General features: G+C 40.2%; 1 protein-coding gene across 5 annotated transcripts in view; it reads left to right on the top strand.

Moving 5' to 3' along the window:
* SWEETIE (HEAT repeat-containing protein) overlaps positions 1-13,150 on the top strand; it is a 135,689-nt gene that overhangs the window by 29,922 nt on the left and 92,617 nt on the right. For all 5 annotated transcript variants that reach the window (XM_077374177.1, XM_077374174.1, XM_077374173.1 and 2 more), the window contains one exon: positions 4,595-4,663. In XM_077374177.1, the coding sequence (XP_077230292.1) occupies positions 4,595-4,663 (69 nt within the window). The remainder of the gene's footprint in view (positions 1-4,594; positions 4,664-13,150) is intronic.

Raw genomic sequence — 13,150 nt, 5'->3', positions numbered from 1 at the left:
TCCATTTTTGGCCCCACAAATGGACACCCATTGGTGATCCAATGGAGCTGATTTTTGGTAGGCCCCCCATCCATGATGGGGCCTTCCAAATGAATGCTTAGGAACACCCCCCCAATGGCCCCCCCCCTGTTTCTGTGCTCGAGCGCAGCAACCCTTCTCTCTCTCTCTCTCTCTCTATATATATATATATATATATATATATATATATATATATAGAGAGAGAGAGAGAGAGAGAGAGAGAGAGAGAGAGAGGTGTATCTTCTCGATCGAGTAGATAACTTGTCTACTCCGTCGGCTTAAAATACAGTGGGGCCCACATTGTTTGGGCGATGCAAACCATTCATTTGATGGGCCCTCACATAGATAGGGTGTGCCCAAAAAATCAGTTCCATAGGATCATCCTAACTCTTCGATTTGTGGTGGTTAAAATGGACGGGTATACATCTTCACAAATCTGTCCAATTTTTACCTCCACAGTTCGAAGGGCTAGGATGATCCTAAGGAGCTGATTTTTTGGGCACACCCTATCCATGTGAGGGCCAATCAAATGAATGCTTTGGATCATCCAAAGCATCCGAGTTCCACTGTATTTTAAGCCGACGGAGTAGACAACTTATCTACTCGATTGGGTAGATACACTTTTCTCTTATATATATATGTAAGTGCCCTTTCATATAAAAGCGCTTTATTGCTACACAATTGAATAGTACCAGTGGGAGATGCAATCACTTCATGTAGAAAGAAGGGCTCTAAACACAGTTCTTGACAGCATGGGACTAAAGTTCTAACATCCAAAGCATAAATATAACAAAACACACAATGCTGTACTAATTACCTCGTTTGAGATCTTTAAGACTCCTTTGTCGAACCTAACCTAGTTTGAGGTATTCAAGCCTTCAAAAGCTGATATGGATCCATTGGAGTCCCTATCTCTCCTTCAACTGCTGCATAATTGCCCAGGACAGGTGAGCACAAAAAAATCTCTGAAGTAAAACATGTAGAAGGAGATTTGAGAACGACAAATGCTCACCAAGATGCTTTAAGATAAATATGTATTGACCAAAATGAAGTGGACAAAACATAATGGAGGGAAAATGCATTTCTTTTAAGACAAAAACATCAAAAGCATGTGGACAGCTTGAAAGACGAGAGTGTTGAAGATGAACACTATGCATAAACCATAAGAAAAGCCTTTCATAAACATTTCTCTACTGTTATACCGCGTACTTTCCCAGCATCATGTCTCATTATGGATGGCAGATGGCAATGGATGATGAGATGAGTCCATAAAAACAATCGAACTTGTGAGTTGTTTGAATTACCTGCAGGGAAACATGCGGGTGGGTGTCGGTGTTGTTATACGGTGAAGTATCTATTCAACAATATCGTTGAACGCTTGACTGTCTGACTGGTTGCAAAATGGTATCCCCAAGCATTTGGCATTGACGACTAGGATACTTTTGCACTTGTTGCAATGGTATCCCAGGCATTCAGCATCGACGAGTAGGAAACTGTTGCACCTGTTGCAAAAATAAAATTGGCTTGGGTGGTTATTTCGTTATACCTCCAATCTCGACTGGTTGTGGCAATTAGATGTCAAAATGCATTTCTACATGGCATCTACATGAGGAGGTTTATATGGAGCAACCTTATGGGTATGTTGCTTAGGTGGATTCAGTCAAAGCCTGCAAACTAGGAAAGGAAATCTATGGATCGAAGCAGTCTCCTCGGGCATGGTTCGACAAATGCAGCTTTATCATTATCAAGTTTGACTTTCTCCATAGTTGTGTAGACTGTAGATCATTTTGTATTCGTACGGAGACAAGACAGTCAAGTTGTGATTTTCACAATATATGTGGATGATATTGTAATTATTGTGAATGATCAAAGAAAGATTGATGTTAAGAAATATTTGCAAGAACATGCACGTACTAAGGATTTGGGTTAACTATGCTATTTCCTTGTGATTGAAGTTAGCAGGGCCCGGATTTGGTATTAGTCTGTCTCAAAGGAAATATGTCATTGATCTTTTGGCAGAAACATTAATGTTGGGAGTGAAGCCTATTGATGGTTTCCAATATGAAGTTGCCCAAGGATCATTGGGGAGTTATTTGAAGATTCCCGTAGGTATCTTCGCCTGATGGGAAAGCTTATCTACCTCTTTATCACATGCCTGGACATCTCCTTCCCTGTAAGTTTTGTAAACTAGTATTTGTGAGGTGCCGCCTTGGATCATTGGGAAGCTGTTTGATTTATTCTCAGATACATTAAGGGAGCCCCAAGAAAGTCACTCGTCTTTGAGAAAAAGAACCATATAAGTGTGGAGAGTTTTTTAGATGCCGGTTGGGAAGAATCACCGTAGGACATGAGCAAAGTATCAAGTAATAGCTCACCCAGCCTATATATTAGTATGGATAGAGACTCGAATGGTAGTACTGTGATTCAGGGTTTCTCAACCTATAAAGATGTAGACTATCAAGCTGCAATTTATATTACCAACAATCCTTTGTTTCATGAAAGGACCCAACACATTAAAGTGGATTGTCATTTTGTTTGTGAGGAGGTCATTAATAAAGTGATTAATACATCGTATGTGAAGTCCAAAGTTCAACTAACAGACATATTTATAAAGGATCTTACACGCAGCCAATTTGGAAGTAATTTGTTCCAAGCTGGGCATGATTGACATCTATACACCAGCTTGAGGGTCTGTTGAAGATACAAAGTTAGATACGGCGCACTGCACTTCATGTTTTTATATTCATTAGAATGAGTTAGTTTTGTGTTTATGTGATAGGTTCCATCATTGGATGCCCCCAATGGCTTGTAATATTCATTAAGTGATGACATTTTATTTTTTGAAAAGATTAAGTGATGACATATATATGATGAAGCTAATGAGGGTTGCACATGAAAACATGATCTTCCCCTTTACATACCGCGCATCCTTGGATGGTCCAATACGGCAGCTTGTCAAATGGAGCCAAGAATAATGTGTTCTGGATGAAACTTGCAGCTGTCGCTGGGGCAATAAGAATCCCTACAAAATCCTGGAAATGACAAAGAGGGGAGGATAAATGCGAGAGACTATGGTAGTAGACGTCAATGAAGGGGCGTGAGAAGCCATAGCAACAGCTTTGCACAGGACATGAATGTTGTTGGAGGTCGATGGAGGGGACACAACACTGCAACAACATTAGCAGATGACATTTGCAAGGGTTTGTGAAGGTGAGACGTAAATCTGACGAGGGTTAAGCATGCAAAAATGACCTTCCTCTTTCCATGCCATCCGTCCATAGATGGTACGATACATAAGCGAGCCAGGTGGAGCCAACACTCTAATGTGTTCTGGCTGAAACTTGCAGCCGTCTTTGTGGCGGCAAGAACCTCTACAAAATTGAGGCAAATGTTGCCCAAGTTGAGAAATTGGTGCAGGGACATCTCCCTCGTTTGGGGTGAAGGGGGGAGGGAAAGATATCCTTTCTATTTTTGTTGAAATTGGTAACCGATTGCGAAGCTCATAAATACATGAAAAACAGGTGATGGAAATAACAAAGGGGTTGGATATATAATTTTCCATTTACAACTTGCAATAATATTGGTTGAAATACCATTCAAAAAAAAAAATTGGTTACAATAGTAAATGTATGCTGTTTTTTGAATGGTTGAAATTTCATTCAAATAAAAGGACCGAGATGGTCAAATACAAAGCATAAGGAATAGGGATACAAAAGCACAAGGAAGACACAACAGCAAGATGAAAAGAGAGATAACAAGGACCAATAGTACTTTGTTTTGTTTGTCATTGGACTGGTAAATTTGATGGGATTTGGGAAGTAGTTTTGTTTGTCATTCATAAAGTATTTTCTTTGATTGATTCTGTATATATTTACTTGACACTTTAAATGCTATTTCCTATAAGGAAATTAGTGTTGATTTCATTCAGCTGTTCATCATTCTTTACCTACTTTTCATCTATTATGAGGCAATGTACTTTGTTATATTATCCTTAACTTGCTTAATTTTATTTTAGCTGTGATACCCATTAACTTTTGACGGATATGATTTATTATATCTTTTGTGAAAATGAAATAATGGTTATCTTATGTCTTGATAGTTGATATCAGTTTAGTGTAATAAGCCAAAATGTTTTTAAAAAAAAATGTAGAATCTGAATCTTACAAATTGCTGAAAATGTAACTTGAATTTCCGGATTATTTTGGGAGCTATGAAGTACTGTTAGGAATCCAAGATAGAGTAGTTCTTTTGGATTTGATACATTGATTGACTAAAGTAACAAACCAACTCTTGGAGAGCCACCATAAAATGCAAGCGGTAAGCATAAAACTTGTTGCATGTTTGGTTTTCATGTTATTGAAATCCATGATTTTTTAAAGTTTTTTTAACAGTAACAGAAATTTAATCAGAAAAAGACTAATACAAAATCCATGAATTATTTTTGCCAACTTGGCCATCATAGTAGGGGATTAATAGCCGATCAGAGTATGTTTCTATTTTTGAAATTTGTAGCTATCTCATAGTTGTTTTAGAATGGCTTGTTCTTATGGAAATATTTTGGTTCAATCTTTTGCAGGTTCCTGTGGAATTTAAAGAAGTTCTTGATAACACAGTTGTTGCAGCCTTATCCCATTCCTCATTACTTGTAAAGTCTTAGTGAAACAAAATAATTGTATTTGTAATTTCATCTATCTAAATTGTTCCTGTTTCTATTTTTTTTGTTTTTAAATTTTTTTGAATTTGGCAAAAATACTGGATGCAACTGTATAGTAATATAGGTTATTGAATTCTCAATAACATAATTTCTGAAGATGTGGTGCATTTTGAGACCATGGTTTTAAATTTTGGTTTCGGTACAAATTTCGGCCGAAATCCGGTAATGATTCTCTCTCTCTCTCTCTCTCTCTCTATATATATATATATATATATATATATATATATATATATATATATATATATATATATATATATATTCAATTTCTTGAAATTTCGGCCTAAATGTCCGAACCGAAATTTGGTAAAATCCAAAATTTCGGGTTTCGCCAAATTTTGGTGTCAGTCTCAACTGAAATTTCGGCCGAAATTTAAAACCATGGTTGTGACATCCGATTGAAGAGAGTCAGATTCAACAGTGGAAACTTGAAACAGTCTAAAAGAAAGAAAAAATAACGACAACAAATAGAATTGAAGAAGTAAATGAATAGAGATCAAGAGAAAGTGGCTTAAGAGAGATTATACATTAGAAAATTTGATAGAAATGGTGAACAAAATATAGCAACACACTGAACTGCAAACACCACTCATGGTTTTCCTTGATAAGTCCCATCGAAAGCTCTACTTAAATTTAACCCCAAACCTGTTAAAAACACCAAAAATGTAATAAACCGGGGGGGCCCATCCTGCCAATCTCTAGCTCAAATTGAAGTTATGATGTCACCATTCGAACCCCTTTTGGGACCTGTTGCTGGTCCTTTCCCATTTGCTTCTTTTCTGCCTTTTGGATTCAATCTGGACATGAAATACATTATTGCAATGTTGTGTTGTTGAATTTTCTTTCAGATGCATACTAAAAACTATGTTGTGGGAAATTTGCACATACCCTATCAGTAAAAGTATTGCATTTCTGTTTGGTTGAAAAAATGAGACATCCATTATTGGCTGTGATTTAGCTGACACTTTGACTTTATTGCGGACACACGTGTCGTGCCGTGTCTGACATGGCATGCGTGTCCACACGTGTCGACACTCCTTTCGACACTTTTAAATGTGATGCTAGAAGTTTTAGACTTCATGTGGGTGCTTTGGCATTTTTTTGTACCATGTGAAGTGTGACATTCTATTTTATTATTGGATACTTTCTCTACGTCTTTATTATTTCTTTTATTATAAACTCTTCTTTAACTAATATTTGTTGTCATATCTCCTCCCCAAATCTAAAACCCTAAACAAACTCTTATTCCAATATTATATTCATTGTATCCAATTAGTTTCCCTTTCTCGCATATTGGAGACAGAAGAGAACTAAATTAAATTGATGAATGTGTTGTTATATGATAATCTCATGCTTGTTTTAGATTATAGTTGATTAATTCTATGGTTTATTAGTTTGTTAAACGAATACTGTATTTATATTGTTGAAAATTATTATAATAATTAGAAATTTTATATGTATGTGTTAAAGTATAAAAGATTAAATACTGCCCTTCTCCAATAGCTTAAGCTTTTGGAGAAGTTGGTAAGTTAACATGGTATCAGAGTCAAGGGTCTTGAGTTCAAACCTCCCCGATGTCAAAAAAAAAATAAAAAATCCACATGCAATGGTTGGCCCAAGGTGGGACCACATGTGCCACGTGTTTGCCAAGTGGGCCACACGTGAGGAGGAGTGTTAAAGTATAAAAGATTAAATACTGCCCTTCTCCAACAGCTTAAGCTTTTGGAGAAGTTGGTAAGTTAACAGTATGTACTTGTTTGAGTTAGCCACCTTTTCTAGATTTTTAGGGGTTGCCATGTCACACACCTCGTATCCATGTCGAAACTCGACACAAGAATCCATGTGCACAAACTATGATTATGTATATACTTTCTATTTTAGCCATGTCCCCATTTCTAAATATTGGAAGTTTACCGTGTCCGACATTCCGTGTCCATGTCGACACACGACACTCGTGTCCGTGTCCACAAATCATATATTATTGGCATTCTTTACTTTTGGGGCATTAATGATCATTGTTACCCTTTTTTAAGTGGTAAGTACCGTGGAAGTCATGAGCAAGTTTATTACACATCAACAACACAGGTCCGATTTAAGTGGTTGGAGTTGGTAGGGATCGTTAGGAACCACGATGTGCTGGTCATATTTGCGTACTCGGGCCTTGGGGATATTCCAAACTCCTTGGAGGCTGAAGTGTTGGCTTTGAGGTGCAAAGTGATGCTTTTGACGGATAATTCAGATCTTGCGATTGTCGAAGGCGACTAAGGTTTTTAGGTGAATACAATCAAAGACATATCTTTGGGGGTTTGCGCACACATTTGAGGTTCTAGATCACATTGAGGGCCATCCAATCTCCTTCTAGCATACTCTCCAATTGGCAAAAACGAAGGCAGGCAACCTTCGCGCAACGTCATTTCCCGAGAGTCTGTTGTACTTTGGGATGTTTTTCTTTTAATGTTTCCTTGGTTTTGTTGAGCCCTTTTTTGCTTTATTTTTGGGGTTCTATTCCTTTTTACTTGTTTTTTTTGTGCAATCATTTCAGTCATCGAATTAGAGAAAAAGAATTTTTTTTTTTTATGAATGGTACCATGGGAACTAGAGAAAAGCAACACACGAGAAGGCAAAAAAGGCACGCACACACCCACCCACCCACCCACCAGAAAAAGCAGAAAAGGCAAAAACAATTTATCTTGTTGTCGTTGTCCATCATTTACTCATTTATTTTCAACACACGAAAAAAATAATTTTTCCTTTTTGAGTTGGATCATTAGAGAAATGCTGATATGAATTCATGATAGCCAGGAGAAAGAGAGAGAAAGAATAGATAATCATGATCAAGATCAAGATCATGAAAGATCAATATCTAGAAAGAGATCAAGATCAAGAAGGAGATCTAGATCAAGAAATAAGGGGATAGGCGTAGAAAGGGAATTGGTTTTTTAACCCAACCAACGAAATGTGTTTTTGAACCAACCAAAAATGGTGAAGAAGGAAAGGGGAAAAGAAGGGAAAAGAGAGAGAGAGAGAGTAATGAAAGAGAGAAGGGAAAACAAGAAAGTAAAAGAGGAGTTTAGGGATAGAAAACTAACTTGATATGAAGGTCAAATCTTTATTCATTCTATTATCATTGCATAGTGTTGCAAAAGAGATTAGAGAGAAAGTGTGTGAGTTGGGTATCTCCCCCTCACCCTTTTATTAATATAATAAAAGTTGTACAATAACTACAATGACTAAAATGCCCAAAGGCATATAGGCTTATTCTAACACTCCCCCTCAAGCTGGAATGTATAAATTGTACATTCCTAGCTTGTTACATTTGTCACTCAGTTTTGATTTATTTAATGGTTTGGCAAACATGTCAGCCAACTGTTCTTTAGAACGAGTAAATACAGCGCGTATCTCCCCTTTCTGGATTCTCTGACGAATGAAATGACAATCAACTTCAATATGCTTTGTTCTCTCATGAAAGACTGGATTCGTCGCAATATAGATAACTGCTCTGTTGTCACAATACAACTGTGACAGCGAAGGAAACACAATACCAATCTCAGCTAGGAGTGATCTCAACCAAATAATCTCAGTCGTAGTATGCGCCATGGCTCTGTATTCTGCCTCTGCACTTGATTTTGCAATGACATCCTGTTTCTTACTTTTCCATGAAACTAGGTTACCTCCAACAAAGGTACAATACCCGGTAGTCGATCTCCTATTAGCAGGGGATCCAGCCCAATAAGCATCTGAGAAGCCCTCACTTCGTGTATGACCATGTCTTTTGAATAATAATCCCTTTCCTGATGCACCTTTCAGATATTTGAGTATTTGAACCACTGCATTCCAATGCGAAGTACGAGGAGAGGTCATGTACTCGCTAACCACCCCATCGGCATAGGTTATATCAGGGCGAGTAACCGTTAGGTATATAAGTTTGCCCACAAGTCTTCTATACCTACCATGATCTTTCAACAACTCACCCTCTTCTGGAACCAGCTTCACATTTGGATCCATGGGTGCAACTACAGGTTTCACACCAAGATTTCCTATCTCTTCTAACAAATCCAGAACGTACTTCCTCTGTGATAGAGACAAACCACTAGAAGAATATGCAACCTCTATCCCAAGAAAATATCTGAGACGTCCCAAGTCCTTTGTCGCGAACTCTTTTTGTAGGAAGGCTTTCAGTTTTCGAATTCCCCGAGTCACTCCCTGTAATAATGATGTCATCGACATATACAATTAACATAATGCATCCTGCTGAGGACTGAGGACTGATGACTGAATACTGAGTAATCCACACCACACTGCTTGAGGCCAAACCTCATAAATGCCTCGCTAAATTTGCCAAACCATGTACGCGACGATTGCTTCAACCCATAAATTGCTTTTCTGAGGCGACAGACTGATGAGGACAACTCCCCTGAGCAACATAACCTGGTGGTTGCTCCATATACACCTCTTCAAGGAGGTCGCCATGCAGAAAAGCGTTTTTCACATCTAACTGGTGAAGATGCCATCCATTATTGACTGTAAGGGAGAGGAGAACCCGAACGGAAGGAATCTTCGCCATGGGGGAAAACGTCTCATGATAGTCGACACCGATTATCCGAGTGTAGCCCTTGGCCACTAGACGAGCCTTCAGTCGATCAACGGTGCCATTAGGTAGATATTTAATGGAGAACACCCAACGACATCCTACAGGACGAGCACTAGCAGGTAGAGAAACTAGATCTCATGTGTGATTAAAATGCAGAGCTCCCATTTCAAGATCCATTGTAGCTCGCCATCCTGGGTGATGAAGAGCCTCATCCAGAGACTGGGGTAACATATCAGAAGACACAGACAAGACAAAGCTTTTCAAAGGAAGAGTCAGACAATCATAAGAGACAAAAGTAGAAATGGGGTGAGCAGTAGAATGAGAACGAGTACGTGAAGCAATAGGAGAGTCAGAAACAACTACAGGAGATGAAGGTACCTGATGAGAGGGTAAAGAGATCTCTGCCTGTGAAGACGATTTGTCGGTGTGAGGAAGTTGTGCCTGTTGTTGACGACGTTGATATTGGACTTTAGTAGGGGGACGATCCACCCTAGGAGCACACGAATCAACCTGTCCAGTGGGGCAAGCAGGATGAGGTGTTAAGGAAGTCGGAGGAAGAGGGGGAAGAACAGGAAGAAAAATGGCCACATCAGGTTCCGTTCTGACAACATGAGGAACGGAGGTAGAGCTAAAGAATGATTCTGATTCAAAAAAGGTCACATCAGCTGATACATACCAACGACGCAGACGCGGACTATAGCAACGATATCCTTTCTAGGTGCGAGAGTAACCCAGAAAACACATCGTTCTGACCGAGGGTCAAGCTTGTCGCGGCCAGGTTCCAAATGATGGACAAAACAAACGTAGCCAAAGACACGGGGCGTAAGAGGGAATGAATTCTGATGTGGATAAACGATGTGAAATGGAGAATCCCCATGAAGCACCGAAGATGGAAGACGATTGGAGAGGAAACAAGCAGTGAGAATGGCGTCAGACCAGTAGGTTTTAGGAACATGCATCTGGAATAGGAGAGTGCGAGCCACCTCAAGTAGATAGCGCAGTTCTCTTTCGGCGACACCATTTTGCTGCGAGGTGTATGCACAAGAGGATTGATGGATAATGCCATGAGAGGAGAGATAATCCTGTAAGCCACCAGTACCAGAAAAAACTCACGTGCATTATCAATACGTAGGCATTTAAGACTGCAACTAAAGTGGTTTTTTATTTCGTTATGAAAATTTTAAAATGCAGAGAGGACCTGGGAGCGGTCTTTCAATAGATACAGCCAAGTCATTCTAGAGTAATCATCAATAAAAACAACAAAATACTAAAATCCATTATTCGACGCGACCTTAGAAGGTCCCCATACATCACAATGAACGAGCTGAAATAACTATCTACTCTAGTGACAACTCGAGAAGGTAAAGACACTCTATGATGCTTCCCCAGTTCACAAGATTGACAATGAAATGGAGAGATAGAAGAGGGAACTAACGATGTCGCCCGGAGGCGCTGAAGTGATGGGTGACCCAGTCGACAGTGCCACTGAAAGGCATCCACTTAACTGTGTAAAGCTAACGAAGATGGGCTACAGTCAAGACCGTACATGCCATCCACCTCACGACCTGATCCAATCGTCCTCCCAGTCGAAAGATCCTGAAAAAGACAGTAAGATGGAAAGAATGAGATAGAGCAAGAAAGATTTTTCGTAATTTGGCTAACAGATAATAAACTAAAAGAAGATTTAGGTATACACAATACTGAAGATAGCGGAAGATTAGGTGAAAGACATGTGGTACCAATACCAGTGATAGGAGTAGTGGAACCATCAACTAAAGTAATGGACTGAAAAGCAGATGGAAAAGTGCGAAAAGAAGAGAGCTGTGATGAGTTACCAGTCATATGGTTCGAGGCTCATGAGTCAATGATCCAGGATCCGGAGCTAGAAAGTAATGTAGTATGTGAACTACCTGGCTGGGCAAAGCCCGCAGTGGCCTGTGAAGCACTCTGTCGAAGGCGCTGGAGCTCCTCATAGTCTGCCCGCGTAAAGGAGAATGAGTCATCAGCAGGTGGCAAGGCAGGGGCAGAGACGACTGAGTCAGATGGGACAGAATTGCTGAGGTGAGCTGATCGAAGCGGCCTGAGCTCGGGGTGCAATGTGTAACAAGTCTCAATGACGTGGCCATCGCGCTGGCAGTGGGTGCAATAAGGACGGCCACACCCACTCCCAACATGACCACCACCACGGCCACCGCGGCCACGAGCTCGTGAAAAAGAACCACCACCCCGAGAAGGACGAGTACCACCACCACCACCATTTGCTGCAAGAGCCAAACGGTCAGAAGTAGGGTGGGAGGGAGTCTCGCTAACGCACTGCTGAGCTCGGAAGTAAGTCTCGCGCAACGAATGAATGTTCCCAGAACCAAGAATCTGATGGCGCAGATGGGTAAACTCTGGGCCTAGGCTCTCAAGATAGTGCACCATTCGAATCTGTTCCCGTTGACGCCGGAGAACATTAATATCAGAAGTGAGTGGCAGAAAGACATCAAGCTGCTGACATAAAGGGATGAACTTCCCGTAATGAGTTTCAAGAGACATGTCGTCACGATGGAGCTGTATCCACTCAGAGTAAGTAGAACATATACGAGTGATGTTCTCAACCCCAGAATACGTGTAGTATGATCCCAGATCTCCTTCGCAGTCGGAAGAAGAATCAGAGTAGAATAAATATCAGGAGTCATACTCTGCCATAGAAGACTCCGTATCAATGCATCTTCCTGCTGTCAGCGAGTATACGTAGGATCCTTAGGCGAAGGAGGATCCTCACGAAGGAAACGGACTTTGCCTTGCCCAAGTAGGTAAGTCTTAATCGCAACCTTCCACGGCAAATAGTTGGTTCCATCAAACTTGGCAATATTCAACTGTGGGTAAGAATTTTCTACAGGTGCCAAGTGAGAAGAAGAAGAAGAAGAAGAAGAAGAAGAAGAAGAAGAAGAAGAAGGGGCTGAGGTTGTGGTAGAGGCACTGACGTCAGTGGTCATGCCAATGGAGGGATCAACAATGACGGGAGGATCCATAACGACAACGAATAGAGACGAACAAAGAAACCACTACCAACGGCAACAACAAATAGAAAGGAGAGAAAGATAGGCAGAACCAACTAATCAATAGAAAGAGTCATATGACGATGTCAAAGGTGCAGGACTGAGTATAGAGAAACCGATAAAGAACCAGGAAGATGCCGAAAGAGAAATGGAGAAGAGGATTAAAGAAGATCAGCACATTGAGCAAAGAAAAACAATGAAATGCAAGACTAGAAAATAGATTTGGGTGTAAAAGAGGGTTTTAGAGGGTATAATAGATTAGGGTTTCAAAGAGAGGAGAAGTAGCGGCACTGTAGCGGATTAGGGTTAGGGTTAGGTGAGAGAGAGGGAGAAGGGGGAGGGTTTAGGGTTAGGGTTAGGGTTGATGGAGAAGATGGAGGGTAAAGGTTTCCTTAGGGATCAGAAACCCTAGGGCTCTGATACCATGTTGCAAAAGAGATTAGAGAAAGTGTGTGAGTTGGATATCTCCCCCTCACCCTTTTATTAATATAATAAAAGCTGTACAATAACTACAATGACTAAAATGCCCATAGGCATATAGGCTTATTCTAACACATAGCATCCAAGAAAAGTGTCCCGAGGCTGTGTATATATAAGAAAAGAAAGATACTTAAGGGACTTAAAAGATACTTAAAAGACATTTAAAAATTAGAAGATGAGCCCTAGGATGATCCCAATTATAATGCTATCCCGATGTGCCAACTATGATGCCCTCGAGCTTGTTGACATGGTTGGTGCAGTTCGTGGGCCCATCTTTCACATGTCAGATAGTCAAGAGTGGGCCAC

The sequence above is a fragment of the Tasmannia lanceolata genome, unplaced genomic scaffold (assembly GCF_043159265.1).
Source record: "Tasmannia lanceolata isolate RefF3 unplaced genomic scaffold, GAP_Taslan_0.1 ptg000044l, whole genome shotgun sequence".
In the NCBI taxonomy this organism is placed as follows: Eukaryota; Viridiplantae; Streptophyta; class Magnoliopsida; order Canellales; family Winteraceae; genus Tasmannia; species Tasmannia lanceolata.
The sequence above is the reverse complement of the archived record's forward strand: the minus strand, read 5'-3'. Positions and strand labels throughout refer to the sequence as shown.